This window comes from Trachurus japonicus, chromosome 16 (genome assembly GCF_045865225.1).
Source record: "Trachurus japonicus isolate A0001 chromosome 16, Traja_1.0".
NCBI classification, from domain to species: Eukaryota; Metazoa; Chordata; class Actinopteri; order Carangiformes; family Carangidae; genus Trachurus; species Trachurus japonicus.
In genome coordinates, this window is record NC_140922.1 from 29,940,452 (window position 1) to 29,953,197 (window position 12,746).

The 12,746-nt window shown below is 42.0% G+C and overlaps 1 protein-coding gene across 2 annotated transcripts in view; it reads left to right on the plus strand.

Annotated features, from left to right (window-relative positions):
• Positions 1 to 12,746, plus strand: part of ascc3 (activating signal cointegrator 1 complex subunit 3) — a 192,508-nt gene that overhangs the window by 75,649 nt on the left and 104,113 nt on the right. For both annotated transcript variants that reach the window (XM_085803025.1, XM_085803024.1), the window contains exons 9-10: positions 5,041 to 5,241; positions 11,246 to 11,386. In XM_085803025.1, the coding sequence (XP_085659151.1) occupies positions 5,041 to 5,241; positions 11,246 to 11,386 (342 nt within the window). The remainder of the gene's footprint in view (positions 1 to 5,040; positions 5,242 to 11,245; positions 11,387 to 12,746) is intronic.

Consider the following 12,746-nt stretch of genomic DNA (forward strand, 5'->3'; position numbering starts at 1 on the left):
AATTTGCAATTATAGATGATGGAGTGTAGCAGAAATGCAGATTTAACATCTATATCTGTAATGTCAAAAGTGAAGGGGGCTAAACACTCCTGCAGGCAGCACCTCCCTGAAACCACAGCAACCCTTCACTCCCTCCAGTTTAAATGGACTCTAATAAAGTTGCTCTTTGATGCATTAATAACCTCTTCCTCCTCCTCCTCCTCCTCCTCCCTCCTCCTCCTCCTCCTCCCTCCCTACTGGACTGCGGGGCCAGCTTCGGAAACAGCACCCCACATATCCTTGCCTGACATGCACTGTTTAATTATTTCTTTCTATGAGTGTTGGAGCGAAACGAGGGGAAGAGGAAAGTGATGACATACTTCTAATGAATCCTTGAATAAATAATACTGCTGTCTAAGCTCAAGGCATCCTGAACCGACCTTATTGGGCGGAAAGGTAAAATGCAGAGAGAGAGATAGAGAGAGATAGAGAGAGAGGGGGTAAAATGAAGATGGAGGAGGTAGAGAGCACATCTGGAACTCCAGTGGCCTCTGTGGTACAGTATGAGATCCCCACCTCAACCTGTTCACATCATTAGCCTCTGAATTACTCCGTCACTCTGCTGTAAGTCCCAGTCTCAAGACTTCATTTCAGTCAAACACAATCAAAAATATCACAAAGTGAAAGTTCCTAATGTCCATCCATCAGTTGTTTTTATTAAACAGAAGTTAAATCTATTTTTTAACCAGCCGCCAAAATAAATAAACAATAATGTAATCGTGCTGGTGTGAACTTCAGTATCAAAGTGAAAAAAAACCCCAGAACAACTCCCATTCAAAATAGATTTTTGACAAAATCTCAAAAATATAATAAAAACCTTTTTTTCTGCAGCTTTTCGTGTTATTGTTGTAACTCAAGTCTGCTCAGTGTGACTCCATTTCTTCTATTGAGCTAAAAATTAAAAAACAATTTACCGGCAGCACCTCACCCGTGCAGGTGTACAAACACAGAACAGTACACTTCTTTGTAACTACAAAACATGAGTATATAGGTGTGAAATTAAGGATACTGTAAAGATAAAATAAGGAGCATAGAAACTGTGAGGATTGAATGGGAAAATCATCAGTTATCTTGTGTTAATATAGTTCAGGGCCGGCCCACCAGAGGGTCCAATCCGGTCCTCTGGGAATAATTTGCCAAGCATGAAAATTACATAGAAAACAGAAGAGGCATAATATTGTTGAAATTGCAAGTATTTTTCTCAAGTAATTTCAGGTTGTTCATAATATGTTTTGTACAAGGACAGTTCATTAACTCTAAACATACTTGTACTTCTTTGCACAAAAACAAAGGGAATTTTCATTTACAGTTCTTATAGTTCATAGGTTATAATACTATTATTTTACTGGTGGAACCCACTTGAGATCACAGTGCACCGTATGTGGCCCCTGAACTAAAACGAGTTTGACACCCCCTCATATAGTCAGTATTAATCAGTAGTTTCAAAACCCTTTTCATAGATTTTTTGCTTAAAGTGCCGGCAGATCTTAGATGCTGTGAGCTGCAGTGAACAGTGCCATTGTATTATTATAATTTTTTAAAATTTAAAGGGATAGTTCAACATTTTGGCAAATTGGCCCATTGCCATAATCCCTATAGGCATAGCAATATGTTCTTTAGTTGTCGGTGCAAGCTATTTTTAGAACGGCGGAGCAGAGCCGTGAGCTGCTCAGAGCTACGCTACGGAGGCTCATGGGATTTCTTGGTTTCCCTCATCAAACTCATCAAATACACAATCCAACAACTCCACAACGTTCTGGTGGACAAGTTGTGACCTGCACATTCACCACGCTATGAGATAATAACAGAATGTTACCAGACAGAGTTGTTTTAGAGGTAAATACAGAGTCTGCTTGATGAAAAACTGTCCCCGACGGGAACGCGCATCAGCGGTTTTACATGAATTTCCCTCTAAAACAACTCTGTCTGGTAACGTTGTGTTATTATCTCATAGCGTGGTGAATGTGCAGGTCACAACTTGTCCACCAGAGTGTTTTGGAGTTGTTGGATTGTGTATTTGATGAGTTTGATGAAACCAAGAAATCCCATGAGCCTCCGTAGCGTAGCTCTGATGGCTCTGCTCCGCCGTTCTAAAAATAGCTTGCACCGACAAATAAAGGTAACAAACCTACTGCTACTATACTATAGGGATTATGGCAATGGGCCAATTTGCCAAAATGTTGAACTATCCCTTTAAAATATCCATTTGAGTCATCGGCATTATTCAGAAAATCTGGACTACTCTTCCTCCTCTTTCTCCTCCTCCTGGAGCCGTTTCCATCTGCTGCTGCATGTGGACACAGTTTCATTGTCTTTGCACCTGTGTGTGTATGTGTATATATGTGTGTGTGTGTGTGTGTGTGTTTGGAGGAGGGTGGCCATTTCTCCACTTACCAGAGGCAGTAGTGTGAGATTGAGGGCCGTCACCCACACTCTGTTGCCATAGCGAAGGCAGAACAGAGAGAGAGCAGGTTGAGTGACGGCCGATCTCACCACACACACACACATTTTTTTTTTCCTCTTTTCGTTGCTTTTGGGTGCAGTCACCTCATATATATACACACACACACACACACACACACACACAACTGTAACTGATCACCTGCCTGTCGCCACCGGTGGCATCTGCTGCTAAACGGTTGACAAATGTAGTCGCCAAGGGCAACCGGGAACCAACACTGATTTAGCTGTGTCACTGACTGCCAATCAGTTTTATTTTTTTTTTCTTTTGCGTAGTTTCCAGGTGCCTTACACAACATCAAGTGTGTCGTCTTTTCCAGCCGGGGGGAGAGAAGGCGTTTTGGCATCAATGGTGCAAGAAAATAAAAATAAAAAAATAAAAAATCGCCCTTCAGCTTATTGAAATTCAAGTAGTCTGAGAGCAAAGCAGACGTCTGCACCGTCTCCTCTTGTTTTCAGGCTTTTGGAAAACTAGACCAGGACAAGAGACAAGAGATAGCTACTGGCCAATCACAGAGCTGTTCTACAAATACAGATGTGTGTGTGTGTACTACGCTCCTTCAGATAGACATGTGTCACTCTGAAGTGTTTCAGAAACGGAGCGAACCTGCTGTTCTTGTCCTCGACATGCTCCTCTTGTGTGTGTGTGTGTGTGTTGTAGTGGCAGCGTGTGTGGGCAGGTTTACCATGAAAGGCAGGTGCAGAGTGTTTGTGTTGAAGGTTGCTCAGCTAAGAGTGTTTTTCTTTTTAAATTGAATAATATCTAATAATTGATAAAAAGTGTTTGTGAAGGAATTATAAGAATGTCAGAACTATTATTATTATTATATATAATAGTCAGATTGTTATTTTTTCTAAATGGTCTATAGTAATTCAATCAAACTAAAAATATTCTTTATTCCCTTACTTACAGTATAATTGCCTGAGAGACCACAGGGCTGATGCTTTTATGTTTAGTTACAGTTGAGTGTGTGGCAGAGTTTTTTTTTTTTTTTTTCTACACGTGAAACGCTATAAATGATTCATAATGCTCACTTCAATAACAGTCCATATTCAGAGTGGCAAATCTCATTTGATTGACATCACTTAAAAAAACAGTCAAATGTCGAAGTTGTTTTGGAAAGAAAAAGGGAAGAGAAAATATTAACTACTAATATTGTAAAGTTTCTTCTCCTCTTTGATTAAACAGACAGTAAACATGAATTAATCCTATATTTCTGTTTGGTGTTTGTGTCTTTTGAACAAAAACAAAGAAATTAACTGTTTTATTTGAGGAAATCACTGGGTTCCTGATGTTTGTGTAACGATACACAAAAATCACGGTTCGATACGTACCTCGATTTTGAGGTCTCAGTTCGACTCATATTCGGTACAATAAGGGAACGACATGCAAAACATGAATTTGCTTGTAGTTTACTAGGAGTTTCCTAGACCAAATGTACATGTTTTAGTCAAATGTAATTATTTTACCATTATACAAAATATGAAAATAAAATAAAAGATAGAATACTGTTGTAAAGTGCTGCCTAATAAGTTTAATAAATTATTCTCAAATAAACAGAAATATATAAGATAAGCCTTACAATGAAAAAAATATTCTCAAATAAACAAAATATGTAAAATATAATTAAAAAAAAAACTTCTCACTCAACTTTTTCACATGTAAAGTGCAGCACTAACAGTTCAAGCCAGTGACGGACTGACCATAGGGCTGCCTGATGATAGATAGATAAATAAATGAATGAATAAATAAATGAATGAATAAAGCAGATGATCACAATATTATATTTATATCCTTAAAGGGATAGTTCACCCAAAATTGAAATTTCTCGGCTCTCGGGTCTCAGCGTAGCAGTGAATGTCCATATAACGGTTGCAAATGGATACCAGCTGTCTTCGTAACAAAAAGACACACCAAAAAACATCCGCTGCTCGTACTATTGTGTATTGAAGCCCCGAAATGTGAAATTGTCCCGAAAAAAAATTAAATAAGTCTATATTTCAAGCTTGTTTTGTAGCGGAAGCTTCTCGAAGCTCCTCTTCCCGGTTCGTCAAATTTGGACGGACCAGGAAGAGGAGCTTCCGCTACAAACAAGCTTGAAATCTAGACTTATTTAATTTTTTTCTGGACAATTTCGCATTTCAGGGCTTCAATACAAGAGGGACATTACATACGAGCAGCATGGAGGTATTTGGATGTTTTTTGGTGTGTCTTTTTGTTACGAAGACAGTTGGTATCCATTTGCAACCGTTATATGGACATGCACTGCTACGCTGAGACCCCCTGTAACTCAGAGAAGCCACGGAGGACTCTGAAACTTCTCCCAGCCCTTAGTCGACATGAGGGTGAGTAGATATTGAGTGAAATTTCAATTTTGGGTGAACTATCCCTTTAAAAAAGGATTTTCATTTCACTGTTGGAATTGTATTCATGTAGAAACTGTAGACTTCCACTGATCAATATCCTGACTGTTCATATTATATTAAAAGTGAACAGTGTTAACCGTTCCTCCCCCCTCCTCCCTGTGTCTGTCCGCTCAGATCGGGCAGCTGGTGTTCAAGGGGATGAAGCGTCTGAACAGGATCCAGTCCATGGTGTTCGAGACGGCCTACAACACCAACGAGAACCTGCTGATCTGCGCCCCGACCGGCGCCGGCAAGACCAACATCGCCATGCTCACCGTGCTCCACGAGATCCGACAGCATCTGCAGGGCGGCGTCATCAAGAAGGATGAGTTCAAGGTCCGACTGTGACACACAAACACACACACACACACACACACACACACACACACACACACACACACACACACACAAAGTAAAGCTAGAAAATATATAAGCCGTCTTATCTCTGCAGTGATGGATGCGATGCAGTTGGTACATACATATTACATCGGGTGTTTGCAGGAAGCCTTTTACCTGGACCAACTGTAATATGTCTCTCTCTCCAACCGTTGAAACCACTGAAGAGGACTTGTGTGTGTGTGTGTGTGTGTGTGTGTGTGAACGTCTCGGAGTGTCTGCGATAACTGCTTTAATGCTTCCAGTGTTATTCCTCCACAGAGTCGCTCAACATGCCTCATGGCGATTAAGCACGCTCCTCGCTGAGCTTCACACACCCCATGCAGAGATTCAGATCTGATCCTTGGAGCTTTTGGATGCTGAAATTACAGGCAGCGTTTAAATGGAGAGATATCTGATAGTTGTTGGTTTTTTTTGTTTTTTTTAAAGTCAAGGACAGCTGAGTTTTTACCGGATCACGTCTCCTCCAGGAGGATTTGTTTTTGTTTGGCTGATTTGTTTCACTTTCTGTTCATTTAACCTCAACGGTGAGAAGCACCGGCATGTTTTTTTAAATTTTTTTATTATTAATATTCCTTTTATTTTTGAGGATAAAATCTACTTAACTATTCTCGAGCATTGTACTGTAACCAAGCCCGGGGATTTTGCAATTCGACCTTCGATGTCAACATGAACATCTTAAATTGTTCACATTTTTATCTCAATTTTTAAAAAAGACATGTTTTTAGAAGATGAATCAATTTAGCAGAATCTCTCAGTATATTTACAGAGGAACTCGTTGCTTTTAGCAGAGGAATATAAAAACCAGTCTGCAGGTATCAAACCCATGTGAATCATTTTTGCACAGTAAAGTAAAATGTTCCTCTCAATGCAAACTAGACGAGCAGCCCCTTGCCCAGTTAAAGCTAAAAATAGAACGGCACAGAGGTGAGGTCATATCTCTCCTCACATCTGATCCCATCTTTCATTACTGCCCCCTTGTGGTGGCAATAAGGTGTTGTCTTGGAAGTTAGCTTATTCAGTGTTTTCCGTTTTTTTTTTTTTGTCATTTTATGCCAGTGTGACCGTGTCCCGCTGTCAGGCTTTTCGGGTTGAGAGGACAGCGGCCGTTCTGGGATCAGTTGTGACATTGCAGCTTTATGCGACGTGCGTGGAAACTAAAGTTGCGCATTAAAGCACAGAGAGGCAGCAGCGGCAAGTAAATGAGCAAATTACACTGATTTATCTTCTCTGTGTGAGATCTACAGTGAGTCTGAGGCAGAATATTGTTGTTGTACAACTGGAGCAGCTTCTTCGAGGACTAGGACAGCACGAAGTGTCCGTGGTATGAGAGAGAGAGAAGGCGAGAGAGAGAGACCTTGACTTTAACAGTGGCAAAGTCTCTGCTGGCCGGAGGGCAAACCATTTTTTTTTCCAGGGCATCAGGTCATGGACAAGATGCCCTGGTGCTCAAAATGAAATTCATACCCCAATTAAAAACATTAGCTAAATATATACTGTATATATAACACTAAAAGCTAAAAAAAATAATGATCATATCTCTTTGCCACATCACTGTTGCTCTCGTTCTCCTCTTCTGTCTCCTGTCGGCCTTTCTCCTCCTACCTAGAGTTGGTACAGGAAGCTGTTGCCTACAGTCAGGGATGTCCTCAGTTGATCCACAGAAGCCACTTGCTCTGCAGCCCCATTTCCACCTCTCTGCTGCTGTAGTCTGAGGAAATGTAAACACAGCTGCCATGTAGTCATGTGACGCTGCTGGATGCATCATCATCAAGTGGGAGCATCCTGCATGGAATAATCCTCTCTTTTTACCCACACTGCTGCAGCAGCTTATTACAGTTGTGATCAACCAGGAACCTACACCAATTTATATATAACATATAATACAGTGCAAAACATGCAAAAGTTTGGGCGCCCCTTATACAGTCTTTGTTTGGACACCCCTGGTCAAAATTTCTGTTAATGTGAACAGTTCAGCAAATGGAAGATGAAATGATCTCCACAAGGCATAAAGTTACCGATGGCACATTCCCTTTATATTTTAAACAATATCTTTTTTTTCCCCATCATTTTACATTTTCAAAATGACAGAAAAGGAAAAGGTTTGGGCCCAGAGAAGCCCTCCCTTTGGAAATAGTAAATAGCTTGTCTGATACCTGTTATTTAATTAAGTCTAAGTATATTTTTGGGGGCTTTTTGCCTTTAACGGATAGCACAGTTGAGACAGACAGGAAATGGGAGGCAGAGAGAGGGGGGATGACATGCAGCAAAGGAGTCGGGATTCGACTATAGCCTGCTCTACGAACTGAGCTAAACGACGTCCCATTGGTCAAAGTTATCTGAGAGCTCCAGTCTCCTGGGTTTCCCATTCTTTTGCAGGCTGCTGCTTTGTTTCCCCTTGTCACTCTAAAACTGTAGAAAACTAAAATAATACACTGATATTGATTAAAATATTGCAAAAACAGTGTTTCCACTTGCTGAACTGTTCACATTAACAGATATTTTGACCAGGGGTGCCCAAACCTTTGCATGCCACTGTAAATATATGCAGAACAGAATCTGCAAAAGCAGAGTTTAGTTCAACCTGAACCTGAAACTATGAAGCAGAGAGCTCACTGTCTAACAGAGGTGTGGAGTTTTAAAGGGCTCCTACTTGTTATAGCCGAGCTGAAACAGTCTGGTAGTCTGAGTGCTCTGCTGCCGGCACAGAAGCTCTGGAGATCTTCAGGATCATCCATATTGGACATTTTGTTCAAGTGTCTTTCTCTTCAGCACAACTTCAAAGCTGCGACAAAGCAGGCCTTCTGTATCTGTTTGCTCAGTCTGCTGTGGAGCTGCAGACGACAGAGAGAAGTTCAGTTTCCAACATCTTGCTGCACACATTGAAGGATTCAGCCTCCTCACATCTACTCATCCCTTTGTTATACACTGCATTACTTTGGTCTTTTGGTCTTGTCGTATGTAGACGCCAAGTTCCTCAAGGTCCTCCAACACATCGACATCCTCTCCCAGGATACACATGGCTAGGCTTGGCCACATTCAGAAACACATGATTCAAGTCAAGTCAAGTCCAGTATAGTTTATTTGTCCCAACTTGGGTAATTTCGTTGCAGTAGGTGTATAAAAGAACATAAAACAATACATATAATACAACAGATCACAGCCTTACTATAAAAACAACCACAGTGAGAGATCATCTTCATCATCACCTTCATCATCACTATCATCCTCCCTGTTCAACCAGGTTCAGTTCCCTCATGGAAATGGGGATGAATGAATGTCTTTACCTGTTCTTTTTCGCCTTGGGGGCACATGGGCGCACACCAGATGGTAACCAAACATACTCAGAGCTAAGAGGATGGGTACCGTGCAAACAGATACTCCTAGCTTTCCTCAGTACTTGCTTAAAGGGATAGTTCAACACTTTGGCAAATTGGCCCATTGCCATAATCCCTATAATTTTATGAGTTAGTTCATTACCTACTCCTAAAACTATTGGGTTTATAGCAATGGGCCAATTTGCCAAAATGTTGAACTTTAAATAAGCAATCCAGTTTAACGAACTGAGTCCCCACAATCTTTTGTGAATCCCTTTCTTGAATTTCTTAAAGACCACACCACCAAATCATCGGTAGATAACTTTGCGCTGGTTCTGTTGGTCAGCTGACCCCTCCGCCCCCCCTCCCCCCAGCCCTGAAAGAACCAGTTCTTAGCTCTAGACCAGCAAGGAGTTGGTGCTTGCTTGGAGCCGGTGCTTAGGCAGTGGAAAAGCAAAGAACCGGTGTTCAGGCTCTGGCTCCGAGTTAGCACTGGAACCAGCTGGGTGGAAAAGCGGTACTAGAGAACAGGACGTAAAAGCAGGAGGTCCTCCACAAGAAGAAATGACTCAGCAGCTGGTCCAGGTCTGCAGAACCCCGGGGCTGGTGCTGTCTCCTAACCTGGGCCAGCAGACACAGTTTGGGTTCTTGTCAATGGTTGATTGGGGGGTCATGGAGGCCTGGGCCTGGGTCTGGGTCTGGTGCGTGGTGGAGGACACATCCGAAGGCGGTGAAGTAAACTTGTTAAAACAATGGAGCTGATTGGTTCTCTCCAGCCTGCCCAGTGGTTTTCTATCTTTCACCTTGAACCCAGTGATTTTCTTCATTCCAGTCCACGCGCCCCTCGAGGTGTTGGAGGAGGCCTCGCACTTGCAATGGATTAAGTCTCAGATCACGCCGTACCCTCCTCAGTTCCTCTCTGTCTCCAGACCTGGAGGCTGTCTTCTGCTTATTACAAAGTCCTTTCAGGTCACTGATGTCAGGGCTCGTTGTTAGGGAAGCAGTGTACAGTCTGTCAGGCTATCCTGTGGCTCACAAAGCATCCGCCAGTCCGTCGACTAATACTCCTTTTCTCCAATGGTCAAACATCCCATAAAGACTCGCTAAGACCTGGCAATAGAAAAGGCTTTAAATGGCATTCACACTCAGGTCAAGTGACTAATAAATGAGTTTGACTGAGCTCCAATCAGTCTCTTATTGGTGTAAACACAACACCCAGGTGGAAATGTTTTGTGTTTTTTGCTGTATTGCCTCAGAGCTACTTCCCATGATCCTCTTTGCTCTGCACCGAGCTCCAGCTCCACAACCTCGACGTCTCCTCTGCTGCTCCTCTGGGATTGCAGCCGTCACTCCGGGCGGTAGCGCTGGTTCACTCAACGCAATCAGCTGGTCCCATGAGTAAACGGTGCCCTCACCCCTGTCTACATGGTTCCCCCATTTACAGAGTGTAGAAATAAAGAATAAAGCTTAGAGGCTTAATTACAGAAAATAAGTACGCCCACTTGGTGTTATGTCATGCTACTCCTCCTCCTCTGCTTCCTATCCTCCTTTAACCTTTATCTCCATGAGTTTGGACACCTGAGCTGTATTGTATAAGATCAGCATCGGCATAGTAATGTGGTATTCATTTTAAAAGGACCTAAAGCACAATACTTTTACAGAAATTCATATTTCACTTCATGTTTGTCAGATTTTCAATTGAATCATCAGATAGATAGATAGTTGGATATCGTTGTCTAAATGTTGTTCTAAATATCTTTTACAGTAAAAATAGATTCTTTTTTTAATCTAATCGGCATACCTCAAAGATTGTAAAGTAGTATGTCAAATAAATGCACATAAATCACATATTCATTATACAATAACACTGTTAATAGTAGATTACCTTTAATTGTCGGTGCAAGCTATTTTTTAGAACGGCAGAGCAGAGCCGTGAGCTGCTCAGAGCTACGCTACGGAGGCTCATGGGATTTCTTGGTTTCCCTCATCAAATTCATCAAATACACAATCCAACAACTCCAAAACGCTCTGGTGGACAAGTTGTGACCTGCACATTCACCACGCTATGAGATAATAACAGAATGTTACCAGACAGAGTTGTTTTAGAGGTAAATACAGAGACTGCTTGATGAAAAACTGTCACTGAAGGCAATGCAGATCAGCGGTTTTGCATGAATTTCCCTCTAAAACAACTCTGTCTGGTAACGTTCTGTTATTATCTGGGCCAATTTGCCAAAAATGTTGAACTATCCCTTTAAGTCGTTCAAATACAGTTAGGACATTGTGAAATCTTTACACACACTCGGATGAATAACTCAAACAGCCTGAAGTCTTTGTGGTCTTACATGAAGACACTCACACTGGTCTGTGTGGTGCCAATAGCCACTTTCCATGCATCACCATTAAAACTTAAGCCATGCAGGTGTTGGACATCATATTTCTCAATGAACTGTGAGTTGTGTTTGTTGCCAGGGAACAAATGATCCTCCCTCTGTTTTCTCATTTATCACCAGTGTCCTTCTAGTCCCTCTCTCCTCTGTCCCCCCAACCCCCCTCCCCAACTTCCACCTTCCTCACCCTGCCCCTCTCTTTTTATCTTATTCATCTCTCTCTCTCTCTCTCTGCAGATAGTATATGTGGCTCCAATGAAGGCCTTGGCAGCAGAGATGACTAATTACTTCAGTAAGCGATTGGAGCCACTGGGAATCAGCGTTAAGGAACTCACTGGAGACATGCAGCTAACCAAAGGAGAGATCCTACGAACACAGGTACACCCACACTCAATCACTTCATTACACACACACACACACACACACACACACACACACACTGCTGTCTTTGAGGACACTCATTAACATAATGCATTGTCCTCCCCCCCAAATCTAAACCTTGTAACAAACGAAAAGCCCTTCGAAGTCACGAGAACCAGTCAGAATGTCCTCACAATACCACAATGACCTCGCAATGATTGTTTTATTCACTTACACATGCTATTAGATCTATTATGTTTCCAAAATAGCTCATACTGAGGGGACAAACACTGTCCCTCCCTCCCTACTTCCTTCCCTTCCCCCTGTTTCCCCTCTTCTCCACACACATGTTCTCTACCACCCCCAAGTGGATTAGCCTGCAACACTTATTGCATGTAATTTATCATATATTATGCAAAGTGTCACAATTGTGTTTTATTATTAGTCACAAGTGTAATTTAACTAGATCATCAGTTTCACAGTCAACTACTGAAATATTCCTGTCCTGGCTTCATGATGAAATGTATATGTCTCCAGTAGTTAGTCTTCTGGGACTGAGTTTCTCCACTTATTTGGACAGAAAGAAAGAAAATCAACTCTGAAATCCTATGAAGATGTGATATTTTTTAAAAAGAGGTTGTTTTGGGTTTTATTTTATTTTTTTGGGCCACCAATTACCAACTCCTACAGCTGACACTCAAAAGACTGAGAAGCTTTGACAAATCTCACTGTGGCTGCTAATTAAGGTGGCACATATGCTGCGCCTCATGGGAGCGGTTTTAGCTAAATTGGTACATTTTAAGTTCAGTTCACTCCATCTCGCCAGAAAGCAAATAAACCATCAATCACTGACAGCAGAGAGTTCAGGTCCCAGCCCTTCTGTGGCGTGGTGACATCCTGTATTCTCTCATCACAGAGCCAAACCGACAACGAATTGATCTACTAATGAGTATTGTGTGTTGCACTAGGTAACATACTTAAATTCATTATGGTGAACATTCACACTGAACTACCAGACACAAGCCTCTTGCTTCTCTTCTGCTTCAGGAGGCAGTTGAAGTGTTTGTAGACTTGACGGCTGTGGCTTCAGCCTGTCTTCAGCCAGGCTGTTTTATCTCACACGTCAGGTGGTCATGACAACATGGTTTCAAGATGGTGGAATCAGCTCGGTCCGCTCGGTTTTCCTCCGTCCTCCTGCAGGAAGCTGATGCTGCACAGACCCAGAACCTATTCTCTGATGACAAACAGTCTCTTTAAAGTAAAGGTCAAACATCACCTGTAATATAAGCCACAAGCCAAGCCAAGTCACAGCTTCATCCGGGGAGATGTCAATAGAAATCACCTGAAGATACTGGTGAGTTTCACCTAATGAGAAGAA